Genomic DNA, 15,108 nt, shown 5'->3' with positions numbered 1-15,108 from the left:
ATACAAGCTCACAGAACGGGACCGCCGAGTGCTGAAGTGTGTAGCGTGTAAAAATCGTCTGTTCTTTACCGAGTTCCAAACTGTCTCTGGAAGCAACGTTTTATTAAAAAAATTAACTTAAACTGAGTGAAGATTGACCCTAAGAGACACACGTAAGAAGGGGTGTCTTATGATGAGCCTCTGTTGACTGTCATGGACAAAGTGGAGTCGGAAGCTTTTGATATGGGTTTCGATGGCTGAGCAGCCGCAAAAAAAACTAAGATCACCATGCGCAATGCCAAGCGTTGGCTGGAGTGGTGTCAAGCTTGCCGCCATTGGACTCTGGAGCAGTGGAAACGCGTTGTCTGGAGTGATGAATCACGCTTCACCAAATCAAATCAAAAAATCTAATCAAACTTTATTTGACACTTGCGCCGAATACAAGAAGTGTAGACTTTACCGTGAAATGCTTACTTACAAGCCCTTAACCAACAGTGCAGTTCAAGAAGAAGAAAATATTTACCAAGTAGGCTAAAATAAAAAGTAATAATGAAAAGTAACACAATAAGAACAACAATAACGAGGCTATATACAGGGGGCACCGGTCCTGAGTTAGTGTGCAGGGATACAGGCTAGTTGAGGTAATTTGTACATGTAGGTGGGGGAGAAGTGACTATGCATAGGTAACAAACAAATAGCAAGTAGCAGCTGTGTTCAAGAGGGGGGGGTCAATGTAAATAGTCCGGTGGCGATTATATTAATTATTCAGCAGTCTTATGGCTTTGGGGTAGAAGCTGTTGAGGAGCCTTTTGGTCCTCAACTTGGCGCTCCGGTACCGCTTGCCGTGTGGTAGCAGAGAAAACAGTCTTGGGTGACCGGAGTCTCTGACAATTTTATGGGCTTTCTTCTGACACTGCTATTATATAGGTCCTGGATGGCAGGAAGCTTGGCCATGGTGATGTACTGGTCCGTACACACTACCCTCTGTAGTGCCTTAAGGTCAAATGCCGAGCAGTTGCCATACCAGGTGGTGATGCAGCCGGTCAGGATGCTCTCAATGGTGCAGCTGTAGAACCTTTTGAGGATCTGGGGGACCAAATCTTTTCAGTCTCCTGAGGGGAAAAGGTTTTGTCGTGCCCTCTTCACAACTGTCATGGTATGTTTGGACCATGATAGTTCGTTGGTGATGTGGACACCAAGGAATTTGAAACTCTCGACCCGCTTCACTACAGCCCTGTCGATGTAGATGGGGGCCTGTTCAGCCCGCCTTTTCCTGTAGTCCACGATCAGCTCCTTAGTGTTGCTCACATTGAGGGAGAGGTTGTTGTCCTGGCACCACACTGCCAGTTCTCTGACCTCCTCCCTATAGGCCGTCTCAACGTTGTTGGTGATCAGGCCTACCACTGTTGTGTCGTCAGCAAACTTAATGATGGTGTTGGAGTCGTGTTTGGCCACGCAGTCATGGGTGAACAGGGAGTACAGGAGGGGACTAAGTATACACCCCCTGATGGGCCCCAGTGATCAGCGTGGCAGACTTGTTGTTGCTTACTCTTACCACCTGGGGGCGGCCCGTCAGGAAGTCTAGGATCCAGCTGTTTAGTCCCAGAGTCCTGAGCTTAGTGATGAGCTTCGTGAGCTCTATAGTGTTGAACGCTGAGCTGTAGTCAATGAACAGCATTATCACATAGGTGTTCCTTTTGTCCAGGTGGGAAAGGGAAGTGTGGAGTGTGATTGAGATTGCGACATCTGTGGATTTGTTGGGGAGGTATGCAAATTGGAGTGGGTCTAGTGTGTCTGGGAGGATGCTGTTGATGTGAGCCATGACCAGCCTTTCAAAGCACTTCATGGCTACCGACGTGAGTGCTACGGGGCAGTAATCTTTTAGGCAGTTTACCTTCGCTTCCTTGGGCACAGGGATTACAGACTCAGGGAGAGGTTGAAAATGTCAGTGAAGACACTTGACAGTTGGTCAGCGCATGCTTTGAGTACACGTCCTGGAAATCCGTCTGGCCCACCAGCTTTGTGAATGTTGACCTGTTTAAAGGTTTTGTTCACATCGGCTATGGAGAACGTTATCACACAGTCATCCGGAACAGCTGGTGCTCTCGTGCATGCTTCAGTGTTGCTTGCCTCGAAGTGAGCAAAAAATACATTTAGCTCGTCTGGTAGGCTTGCGTCACTGGGCAGCTCGAGTCTGGGTTTCCCTTTGTAGTCTGTAATAGTTTTCAAGCCCTGCCACATCCGACGAGCGTCAGAGCCGGTGTAGTAGAATTCAATCTTAATCCTGTATTGACGCTTTGTTTGTTTGATGGTTCATCTGATGGCATAGCGGGATTTCTTATAAGCATCCGGATTAGTCTCCCGCTCCTTGATAGCGGCAGCTCTAGCCTTTAGCTCGATGCGGATGTTGCCTGTAATCCATGGCTTCTGGTTGGGATATGTACGTACAGTCACTGTGGGGATGACGACGTCGTCTATGCACTTATTGATGTCTTCACTGTCTTCACTGTCTTCACTGTCTTCACTGTCTCAGCCTCCAGTATTTATGCTGCAGTAGTTTATGTGTCGGGGGGCTAGGGTCAGTCTGTTATATCTGGAGTACTTCTCCTGTCTTATGCGGTGTCCTGTGTGAATTTAAGTATGCTCTCTCTAAATCTCTCTTTCTCTCTTTCTTTCTTTCTCTCTCTCGGGGGACCTGAGCCCTAGGACCATGCCTCAGGACTACCCGGCATGATGATTCCTTGCTGTCCCCAGTCCACCTGGCCATGCTGCTGCTCCAGTTTCAACTGTTCTGCCTGCGGCTATGGAACCCCGACCTGTTCACCGGACGTGCTACCTGTCGCAGACCTGCTGTTTTCAACTCTCTAGAGACAGCAGGAGCGGTAGAGATACTCTCAATGATCGGCTATGAAAAGACAACTGACATTTACTCCTGAGGTGCTGACTTGTTGTACCCTCGACAACTACTGTGATTATTACTATTTGACCATGCTGGTCATTTATGAACATTTGAACATCTTGGCCATGTTCTGTTATAATCTCCACCCGGCATAGCCAGAAGAGGACTGGCCACCCCTCATAGCCTGGTTCCTCTCTAGATTTCTTCCTTGGTTTTGGCCTTTCTATGGAGTTTGTCCTAGCCACCGTGCTTCTACACCTGCATTGCTTGCTGTTTGGGGTTTTAGGCTGGGTTTCTGTACAGCACTTTGAGATATCAGCTGATGTAAGAAGGGCTATATAAATACATTTGATTTGATTTGATTGATGAAGCCGATGACTGAGGTGGTGTACTCCTCAATGCCATTGGATGAATCCCGGAACATATTCCAGTCTGTGCTAGCAAAACAGTCCTGTAGTGTAGCATCTGCGTCATCTGATCCACTTCTGTATCGAGCGAGTCACTGGTACTTCCTGCTTTAGTTTTTGCTTGTAAGCAGCATACCACCCTGCATACCACTGCTGGCTTGCTTCTGAAGCTAAGCAGGGTTGGTCCTCGTCAGTCCCTGGATGGGAGACTAGATGCTGGTGGAAGTGGTGTTGGAAGCCCAGTAGGAGGCACTCTTTCCTCTGGTCTAAAAAAAAATATCCCAATGCCCCAGTGTAGGGTGCTGTCTTTCAGATGGGATGTTAAATGGGTGTCCTGAGGTCATTAAAGATCCCATGGCACTTATTGTAAGAGTAGGTGTGTTAACCCTGGTGTCCTGGCTAAATTCCCAATCTGGCCTTCATACCATCACGGTCACCTAAAAATACCCAGTTTAAAATTGGCTCATTCATCCCCCTCCTCTCCCCTGTAACTATTCCCCAGGTTGTTGCTGTATATGAGAATGTGTGGGGGAGAGCTTTGTATGCATCTCTGTGTGTGCAGTGATGGTGGTCTAGGATTATTTTTCCTCTGGATGCACATGTGACATGCTGGTAAAAATGTGGTAAAACTGATTTAAGTTTGCCTGCATTAAAGTCCCCGGCCACTAGGAGCGCCGCTTCTGGGTGAGAATTTTCTTCTTTGATTATGGCCTTATAGAGTTGGTTGAGAGCGGTCTTAGTGCCAGCTTCGTGCTATGGTGGTAAATAGACGGCTACGAATAATATAGATGAGAACTCTCTTGGTAGATAGTGTGGTCTACAGCTTAACCTGTCTGGCACCGGGGTTCCGCTAGCGGAACTCCTCCCACATTCCACTGAAAAGGCAGAGCGCGAAATTCAAAATATATTTTTTAGAAATATTTAACTTTCACACATTAACAAGTCCAATACAGCAAATGAAAGATACACATCTTGTGAATCCAGTCAACATGTCCGATTTTTAAAATGTTTTACAGCGAAAACACCACATATATTTATGTTAGCTCACCACCAAATACAAAAAAGGACAGACATTTTTCACAGCACAGGTAGCATGCACAAAGCCAACCTAACTAACCAAGAACCAACCAAACTAACCAAGAAACAACTTCATCAGATGACAGTCTTATAACATGTTATACAATAAATCTATGTTTTGTTTGAAAAATGTGCATATTTGAGGTATAAATCAGTTTTACATTGCAGCTACCATCACAGCTACCGTCAGAAATAGCACTGAAGCAGCCAGAGTAATTACAGACACCAACGTCAAATACCTAAATACTCATCATAAAACATTTCTGAAAAATCGATGGTGTACAGCAAATTAAAGACAAACATCTTGTGAATCCAGCCAATATTTCCGATTTTTTAAGTGTTTTACAGCGAAAACACAATATAGCATTATATTAGCTTACTACAATAGCCTACCACACTACCGCATTCATTCATCAAGGCACGTTAGCGATAGCAATAGGCACGTTAGCGATAGCGAATAAACCAGCAAAAGATATTAATTTTCACTAACCTTCATAAACCTTCATCAGATGACAGTCCTATAACATCAGGTTATACATACACTTATGTTTTGTTCGAAAATGTGCATATTTAGAGCTGAAATCAGTGGTTATACATTGTGCTAACGTAGCATCTTTTTCCCAGAATGTGCGGATATTTTTATGACACTCAACTATTCTGACCAAATAACTATTCATAAACGTTACTAGAAAATACATGTTGTATAGGAAATGATAGATACACTAGTTCTTAATGCAATCGCCGTGTTAGAATTCTAAAAATAACTTCATTACGACATCCAGCTTAGTTATAGCGAGAGAGTACCCAAAATCTGGGCGCAAACGACTATTTCACATGTTCGACAGATATATGAAATAGCATCATAAAATGGGTCCTACTTTTGACGATCTTCCATCAGAATGTTGTACAAGGGGTCCTTTGTCCAGAACAATTGTTGTTTGGATTTAGAATGTCCTCTTCTCCAGTCAATTAGCACGGAAAGCTAGCAAAGTAGCGCGAAGCTCTCCTTCCTGAACAAAGGCACACAACGCAACACGCCTAACGTCCCGAATAAATTTCAATAATCTAATAAAACTATATTGAAAAAACATACTTTACGATGATATTGTCACATGTATCAAATAAAATCAAAGCCGGAGATATTAGTCGTCTATAACGACAGCTTTTCAGAAGGCAAAACCAGGTCCCTTCACACGCTCTCCAGAAAACAGGAAACTGGTGACACGTCATGCCGAGAGCTTTTATTCGACCCCAGATCAAGTTATACACTCCATTTCTTCTCTCACTGCCTGTCGACATCTAGTGGAAGACGTATGAAGTGCATGTATACTAATAAATATCAAGGACATTTATAGGCAGGGCCTAGAACAGAGCATCGATTTCAGATTTTCCACTTCCTGTCAGGAAGTTTGCTGCAAAATGAGTTCTGTTTTACTCACAGATATAATTCAAACGGTTTTAGAAACTAGAGAGTGTTTTCTATCCAATAGTAATAATAATATGCATATTGTACGAGCAAGAATTGAGTACGAGGCCGTTTAAATTGGGCACGATTTTCCCCCAAAGTGAAAACAGCGCCCTCTGTCCTCAACAGGTTAACATAAGGTACTCTACCTCAGGCGAGCAATACCTCGAGACTTCTTTAATATTAGAGATTGCGCACCAGCTGTTATTGACAACAAGACACACACTTCCACCCCTCGTCTTACCAGACCTAGCTTCTCTGTTCTGCCGGTGCATGGAAAATCCCACCCGCTCTATATTATCCGTATCGTCGTTCAGCCACGTCTCGGTGAAACATAAGATATTGCAGTTTTTAATCGTAGGTCATCAATTTTATTTTCCATTGATTGCACGTTAGCAAGAAGAACGGATGGCAGTGGGAGTACTCACTCGCCTACGTATTCTCAGAAGACAACCCGATCTGTGGCCCCTTTTCCTGTGTCTTTTCTTCAAGCAAATTACTGGGATTTGAGCCTGTTCCGGTGAAAGCAGTATATACTTCTCGTCGGACTTGTTAAAGGAAAAAGTTTCTTCCAGTCTGCGGTGAGTACATACACATACTATAGTGTAGTAACTATACTTAAATACAGCTTTACTAAACACCATTACAGCTCATAACTGTGTTACACAGTAGGCCTATAGTCAAATCACCCCAGTATGACTAGAAACAGTATTACTAACATTAACTGACCTGAGTTCTGTAGAGACGCTGGCATTGGCCTGGGATAGGTTGACTAATTTGATGGTTTCCAACATGGCCGCCACCTGCTCCCATAGACGTGTGCTGTTAGCCTCGTCCTTCTCCACGTTCTCTGTCCTGTTCAGACCGGCAGCTTCCTCCGCCAGGACTGAGCCAATCACAGAGAGGGAGGGGCTTTGATGTTAACCATTTGTCTTATGAACAAAAATATTTCACTTTTACTCAACCAGGAGATATCACAAATATTGATCAATATCACAAAACATTAAATTGTTCACTAAATGGGCATACTTTGAAGTTACACATTTCCTATGGAAACCTAAGATGGAATATAAAAACATAGCAATGCATGTTGTGCTGTTGCTATTTGCTGTACCTTGTATGGCAGTGTGAATGGTGGTGATGTACTCCAGAAACTTGGCCCCCTGGGTAATGCTGTTCTCTGTGGACTGAGCCACTTCCTCTCCATCAGCAGACAGCCCTGTAGCCTTCCGTAGCAGTCCGTCTATGTCCTGGGTGAGATTTGTCAAGTCCTCCTCCGCCCTGTTCAGGTGATATGCTGGGCTTCTTTCCCAAGACATCAGATTCTAGGAGAGAAATGAGGACAAGTGTGTGACAACTGAGTACTTCTGAACTTAAGACAGGGGATTAAAAAGGTGACTTCCTGACCTCCTAGACAGAGAGGTATAACATGAGCCCTCTTTTACCTTGACCTCTCGTGTGTCATTCTCCAGGCTGACCAGTGTGCTGTAGGGGGACAGGATGACCCCGGTCAGGTTGACAGACAGGAAGGAGCTCTCTAATGCATCCAGGTCATCCAGGAGGACACCCGTACACTCATCATCACACGCTGAGGGGAGAGGGAGTAGGCAGGGAGGGAGAGGAAGGAGTTCAGGATATCAGATTTCAATTAGGACATTACTGCAGTTGTGTGTGTGTGTGTGTGTGTGTGTGTGTGTGTGTGTGTGTGTGTGTGTGTGTGTGTGTGTGTGTGTGTGTGTGTGTGTGTGTGTGTGTGTGTGTGTGTGTGTGTGTGTGTGTGTGTGTGTGTGTGTGTGTGTGTTATATGAAAGACGCAACAGAGGTAACCGCTGGTACAAGTCTAAAACTGATATGCCCCCAACATTTACACTAATGAATAAACCAATCAGAGTCTACTCTCGTCACGAAACATAAACAGTTGAAGTTTACATACACTTAGGTTGGAGTCATTAAAACTTGTTTTTCAACCACTCCACAAATTTCTTGTTAACAAACTATAGTTTTGGCAAGTCGGTTAGGACATCTACTTTATGCATGACACAAGTAATTTTTCCAACAATTGTTTACAGATTATTTCACTTTTTACTCACTATCACAATTCCAGTGGGTCAGAAGTTTACATACACTAAGTTGACTGTGCCTTTAAACAGCTTGGAAAATTCCAGAAAATGATGTCATGGCTTTTGAAGCTTCTGATAGGCTAATTGACATCATTTGAGTCAATTGGAGGTGTACCTGTGGATGTATTTCAAGGCCTACCTTCAAACTCCGTGCCTCTTTGCTTGACATCATGGGAAAATCAAAATAAATCTGAATCATGAATCTAGAAGCTGTGAGACAGGTGGCCCTGGTAAAGATTCAACATCTGCTTGCAAATGTGTCTCTTCCACAGAAGGTTCTGAGGAAGATGAATAACACAACTGTTCAAGTGATGAGAAAGTGGCTCTGCTTCAACACACACAGCACACGTGACGTTGTCTTCCTGAGCCAAAGAGAGGAGGGTTTAGGTGTCCCGAATATTGAGAGGATTTACACTGCTACCAGACTGACTCACCTGTTGAACATGCTCAACAGTGACGATGTGACAGTTAAGGAGTTAGCCAGAGCTTCCCTCCTTCTGGACCTAAAATGGCGGAAGGTTCCACTGGCCAGGGACACTGAGGACAACTTCCTGGGCTTCAGTAGGAAGGCCAAATGGAAAACTGGACACTCGGGCTGCGGGCTTTGGTGTCTGGTCAGCCTAGCCGGACCTCAATGACCTGTGCAACCCGACTGGAGTGGAGCTCAGGTGGACACGGACTGATATGGAAACTGAGCAAGTGACTGCCTCTGATGCAGTTGTGGCAGATTGTGGTGTTGTTGTGGAGGCTTCTGTCACCCATGATGGAACATCTCATCCTACATCCAGGACAACACTCCTTGGTTTCAGACGGATGCAGCTACTGCAACACTGGACTGTGCTGACCACTCTGTCTCCCATTCCATGTACCAGAATGCTTCCGTTGGCGAGGACATTCTCATCTTTACTGTTAAGGCGAGGCTGCAAGTTCTATATATACAAAATATCATCTAGCACTCTGGTACCCTGCAAACCATGAACCCATTTTGTATTCTACATAAGTCAAATGTAATGGAGTCCATTGCCCATGTTGTGAATGGCTGCTGTTCATATGAGGATTTGTACATTGCTAGACTTGACCGCCTTGTCGACCTGATAGCCGGTGAGACAAGTGGTCTCACCAACAGCACACATACATAAACAATCTTGTGTAAGGGGAAGCTGGTTTGATGTTGATGATGATGTGTTTTTCTGTGTGTCAAATACACCAGATGTTGTTGTTGTTGGTGGTCTCGGCCACGTACACAGGCTTGCAGTGTGTGGCCTCCAGATTGCGGGCCTGATAAAAACTAGGGCAAAGCAATTGGCTAAGCTCTGCTCTGTTTCAGCTGTCATGGGTCGCCTAGCTGTTTGGAGAAGGAGGTGCTTTCTGTACCCTTGAGTACCATGCATACAGGCATCCTTTTTTGTAAATTTGATTAGTGGATTCAAATAAAGTATTTAAAATGTGTGTGTGTGTGTGTGTGTGTGTGTATATGTGTGTGTGTGTGTGTGTGTGTGTGTGTGTGTGTGTGTGTGTGTGTGTGTGTGTGTGTGTGTGTGTGTGTGTGTGTGTGTGTGTGTGTGTGTGTGTGTGTGTGTGTGTTAGGTACTCACAGACACACTGGTCCCCGTCCAGGACGTGTCTTGCCTCGCACTGGTCACACAAATGTCCCCTGACCCCGGCCTTACATTCACACTGGCCCTTCAGAGAGTCACACACTAGATGGAGAGAACCTGCTGTACTACACTGACACGCCTCACACTTCCCTCCTGGACCAGACGGGTTCCCATAGTAACCCACTGAACACCTGAGAAAGGGAGGGAGGAGAGAGAGGCGGGGGGATGGCAAAGAAACAGTGAGTGGGAGAAATAATGTAATAGAAAATGAAAATATAACGTTTGTCTCAGTCTGAGTTGTAGCGATGTCTTCTAGTGACAGAGACACTGACTTTGATCCAACAAGTCACACAGTAGCTGTGTAGTACTCTCTCTAACCTCCACAGTAGCTGTGTAGTACTCTCTCTAACCTCCACAGTAGCTGTGTAGTACTCTCTCTTATCTCCACAGTAGCTGTCTAGTACTCTCTCTTATCTCCACAGTAGCTGTGTAGTACTCTCTCTAACCTCCACAGTAGCTGTGTAGTACTCTCTCTAACCTCCACAGTAGCCGTGTAGTACTCTCTCTAACCTCCACAGTAGCCGTGTAGTACTCTCTCTAACCTCCACAGTAGCTGTGTAGTACTCTCTCTAACCTCCACAGTAGCTGTGTAATACTCTCTCTAACCTCCACAGTAGCTGTGTAGTACTCTCTCTAACCTCCACAGTAGCTGTGTAGTACTCTCTCTTACCTCCACAGTAGCTGTGTAGTACTCTCTCTAACCTCCACAGTAGCTGTGTAGTACTCTCTCTAACCTAGCTGTGTAGTACTCTCTCTTACCTCCACGGTAGCTGTGTAGTACTATATCTAACCTCCACAGTAGCTGTGTAGTACTATATCTATCCTCCACAGTAGCTGTGTAGTACTCTCTCTTACCTCCACAGTAGCTGAATAGTGCTCTCTCTAACCTCCACAGTAGCTGTGTAGTACTCTCTCTTACCTCCACAGTAGCTGAATAGTACTCTCTCTTACCTCCACAGTAGCTGTGTAGTACTCTCTCTTACCTCCACAGTAGCTGTGTAGTACTCTCTCTTACCTCCACAGTAGCTGTGTAGTACTCTCTCTTACCTCCACAGTAGCTGTGTAGTACTCTCTCTTACCTCCACAGTAGCTGAGTAGTACTCTCTCTAACCTCCACAGTAGCTGAATAGTGCTCTCTCTAACCTCCACAGTAGCTGAGTAGTGATCTCCCTAACCTCCACAGTAGCTGTGTAGTACTCTCTCTTACCTCCACAGTAGCTGAATAGTACTCTCTCTTACCTCCACAGTAGCTGTGTAGTACTCTCTCTTACCTCCACAGTAGCTGTGTAGTACTCTCTCTTACCTCCACAGTAGCTGTGTAGTACTCTCTCTTACCTCCACAGTAGCTGTGTAGTACCCTCTCTTACCTCCACAGTAGCTGTGTAGTACTCTCTCTTACCTCCACAGTAGCTGTGTAGTACTCTCTCTTACCTCCACAGTAGCTGTGTAGTACTCTCTCTTACCTCCACAGTAGCTGTGTAGTACTCTCTCTTACCTCCACAGTAGCTGTGTAGTACTCTCTCTTACCTCCACAGTAGCTGTGTAGTACTCTCTCTTACCTCCACAGTAGCTGTGTAGTACTCTCTCTAACCTCCACAGTAGCTGTGTAGTACTCTCTCTAACCTCCACAGTAGCTGTGTAGTACTCTCTCTAACCTCCACAGTAGCTGTGTAGTACTCTCTCTTACCTCCACAGTAGCTGAATAGTACTCTCTCTTACCTCCACAGTAGCTGTGTAGTACTCTCTCTTACCTCCACAGTAGCTGTGTAGTACTCTCTCTTACCTCCACAGTAGCTGTGTAGTACTCTCTCTTACCTCCACAGTAGATGTGTAGTACTCTCTCTTACCTCCACAGTAGCTGTGTAGTACTCTCTCTAACCTCCACAGTAGCTGTGTAGTACTCTCTCTAACCTCCACAGTAGCTGTGTAGTACTCTCTCTAACCTCCACAGTAGCTGTGTAGTACTCTCTCTTACCTCCACAGTAGCTGTGTAGTACTCTCTCTTACCTCCACAGTAGCTGTGTAGTACTCTCTCTTACCTCCACAGTAGCTGTGTAGTACTCTCTCTTACCTCCACAGTAGCTGTGTAGTACTCTCTCTTACCTCCACAGTAGCTGTGTAGTACTCTCTCTAACCTCCACAGTAGCTGTGTAGTACTCTCTCTAACCTCCACAGTAGCTGTGTAGTACTCTCTCTAACCTCCACAGTAGCTGTGTAGTACTCTCTCTAACCTCCACAGTAGCTGTGTAGTACTCTCTCTAACCTCCACAGTAGCTGTGTAGTACTCTCTTACCTACACAGTAGCTGTGTAGTACTCTCTCTAACCTCCACGGTAGCTGTGTAGTACTCTCTCTTACCTCCACAGTAGCTGTGTAGTACTCTCTCTTACCTCTCACAGTAGCGTCCCTCATAACCAGGCTTGCAGGCGTTACAGCGGAAGTCTCCCATCACTCCCTCCATTGCACAGGTAGGACTGAAGCTAAACCACAACACACACACATACACTGGGTCAGACAGTGCTAAACACACAACTATATCTCATCACTGCCCTCTGCTGGGAACAGGTCTGTATTACCAGAGGATACCGATTCACTAAATCCCCCTTGAACTAGAATATTGCCAAGCAGCAATATTCTAAGAAAAAAAAAAATCTTATGAGATTGAATATGTGCTAGTGTGAAATCAATAGTTGGACTATCTCTTCAAAAGACATAATATGTGTGGAATGAGATATTATCGTTTCAACTCCAAATTCAACACGTCACTTATCAGAACATGCGACTGACAGGAGGAGAGTGAGACAGGTACCTGTTCTCTTTGAGGGGGCAGGCACACAGAGAGCAGTCACTGACGGAGCCTTTCACGTTCCCATAGTACCCAGTGCCGCACACGTTACAGTGCTCGCCTGCTGTGTTGTGCTGGCAGCCCAGGCATTCTCCTGTGTCCAGGTCACAGGCCTGGCTGTGGTTGTTACACTGGCAAGGCACGCAGGGCTGGATCAGGGGTCTCTTCCCCCGCAGGTTCAGATCAGTCACTGGTTGGCGGTAGTAGCCGGGGGCACACTCCTACACACACCACAAACACACACCACAAACACACACCGACAACAGAGACGAAGTGAAATAATAGACTCAAAACACAGTAGTAAGTAGTACATAATAAATGATGTTGTTTTTGGGGTGGAAATCTGTCTGACCTGGCAGGACAGTCCAGCGTAGCCAGCTGGACAGTCACAGGTCTCTATCAGACACGCCACCTCCAAACCCTCTGACCCCTCCTCCACCTCTAGGGCCGTATCCATGGTGATATTGGAGATTCTAGTGAAAGACAAATACAATATTGATATCATAGTCGCTTTATAGCGTCGACACAAAAATATGTGTGTGTGCGTGTGTGTACGCGATTATGTGTGTGTGCGTGTGTGTGTGTACTAACCTGCTCTGCTGCAACCCTGTACCATACGAGGCCTTGATGTTGATGTACTCGATGTTGCTCAGGACCGCCAAGAAGTCGGAGTGACTCACAGCTTTCTCTGACACAGAGTTGAAATACTTCCACTTGTGCTGATCAAGAGAAATCAAAGCAGATTTAATTATATTAATTCATTCGTAGGATTTGTAGGCTTTAGCTCAGCCGGATAACACAGTCTTGTAGCATGCAGGACATAATGGGTTCGAACCCATGGTAGTCAAACTAGTCCAGCTTTAGGTATTGTATCTGGTGTCCTCCTTACCTCGGTCAGTGGGACGTCCTGACGTGTTTTGACCCTGTTGTCAGGGGCAGGCATATCGATGTAGATGACCTTCTTTCCCAGATGACCCCCCCTCATCAGGACCTGAGGCTCGTAGTTGGCCAGGCCGGCCCCGTCCAGAGCATAGAACGCCACCACGTAGGACAGCTTCCCTCCATACGACAACAACTAACCAGAGAATAAGATGTGTATGTTTATGATTCAGCATCGCTCTCTCACAGACACAAGTAACAGAGGTCTGAGATACACACCTTATTTCCCTGGTAGTGTTTGGGAAGCCTCCAGTAGTAGGGTCCAGGCAGTGTGATGTTTTCTATCTCCCTGGTGTCCAGCAGCATGTCTGAGGCCTGGTAGTAGACCCCTTCCACACTGCCCTGGGGGTCACTCTGACTGACCACATGCAGCAGCTCTGGGTCAGACCCCAGTGTGATCTGTATGGACCGGTAAATATACACAAATGCATGAGCATGTGCATAGACATGTGCATGTGCACGCACGCACGCACGCACGCACGCACGCACGCACGCACGCACGCACGCACGCACGCACGCACGCACACACGCACACACACACACACACACACACACACACACACACACACACACACACACACACACACACACAAAGATGCAGACACACATATTTGCTTCTCCTACAGTTCTTCATATCAAGAGATCTCACTATCGTGTCATTCAGTTTATTGCAAACTTTTCCCAATCAGTGAAGAACCACTCTTTTTCCTCACACCCCCACAAGTAGGTCTACCGCCAGCTCAGCTGTGCCATCTCTTATCACTAATTAGTACCAGGAAATAAATAGCCCCGGCTAGCTACATCTGGGGTCCTTTCAGATTCCTCTGCCTGGGTGGCTGGGAGGGGGTGCCACCTCCGTGTGCCCACGCTAAATGGTACACAGGGCACATGCGTCCTTGAGCCGGGCACCCAGCGGGCACACCAGGCTGCGAGCAGCAGGCACCGTACGTGGCATCACGAAGCAGCCGGCCCACAACAGATGGGCATCCTGTTTAGGCATCTGTCTGGGCATTTCATTTCCTCTTTATTGTGCCCAATTAAAATGAAGCTAATTAGGAGCATTCAGTTCACTCAAGAATAATGAGGATACAGACACTTTTCTTCATCCAGACACAGATGAGAAGAGTAGACAGAACACAGCTGACTAGTTACTGTGAGCAGGGACCAAGACATCGTCTGGATGACCTGACCAAATAGCTTAGAACTTCCAAATAACTTGTAGATGATAACTTCCTGGTCATGACACATTATCAGGAAAAACACCAGGCTCCAAGCATGAATCTTTAGATTTGACTTATGCCGTTGGTTAATTGGCTACAAGGTTATAAACATGCCAGAGAAGACGATTTTGACATAACCCAGCCAAATAGAAGCCAAGTTGTTATATTAATGCTTGTTATTTGAAGAATATAAGTGGATTACCAAACAAAGGTATTACCATCCCAAATGGAGAAAAGAAAGAACAAGTATTTTGTTTGAAAAATGTGCCGTAAATTCATATAGAGGTGGAGGAGGGAAAGCTGCTCAACCCCTTCAGACAATGATGGACGGTTTCTCTATCCTGTTAGCATAGCCACCCATCTGTAGAGGAAGCAGATGGGCGGGACTAAAACAGGAATCCTGAGCTGTAGTCAGGGACCAGAAATGTTCAGAACGTTGCATATAGAAATAGAATGAATAGAGCTGACAATATTCACTATTCTATCCGACAGACCATAAT

The 15,108-nt window shown here is 45.7% G+C and overlaps 1 protein-coding gene across 1 annotated transcript in view; it reads right to left on the bottom strand.

Annotated features, from left to right (window-relative positions):
- Positions 1–15,108, bottom strand: part of lama1 (laminin, alpha 1) — a 73,931-nt gene that overhangs the window by 23,415 nt on the left and 35,408 nt on the right. Inside the window, exons 24-33 of the mRNA XM_038997216.1 lie at positions 13,608–13,787; positions 13,339–13,524; positions 13,041–13,168; positions 12,802–12,922; positions 12,414–12,670; positions 11,995–12,084; positions 9,543–9,736; positions 7,273–7,415; positions 6,942–7,152; positions 6,557–6,713 (exon numbers count right to left, since the gene is read on the bottom strand). Of these exons, the coding sequence (XP_038853144.1) occupies positions 6,557–6,713; positions 6,942–7,152; positions 7,273–7,415; positions 9,543–9,736; positions 11,995–12,084; positions 12,414–12,670; positions 12,802–12,922; positions 13,041–13,168; positions 13,339–13,524; positions 13,608–13,787 (1,667 nt within the window). The remainder of the gene's footprint in view (positions 1–6,556; positions 6,714–6,941; positions 7,153–7,272; positions 7,416–9,542; positions 9,737–11,994; positions 12,085–12,413; positions 12,671–12,801; positions 12,923–13,040; positions 13,169–13,338; positions 13,525–13,607; positions 13,788–15,108) is intronic.

Source organism: Salvelinus namaycush, chromosome 7 (genome assembly GCF_016432855.1).
Source record: "Salvelinus namaycush isolate Seneca chromosome 7, SaNama_1.0, whole genome shotgun sequence".
In the NCBI taxonomy this organism is placed as follows: domain Eukaryota; kingdom Metazoa; phylum Chordata; class Actinopteri; order Salmoniformes; family Salmonidae; genus Salvelinus; species Salvelinus namaycush.
This window is presented reverse-complemented; position numbering and strand designations above follow the sequence as displayed.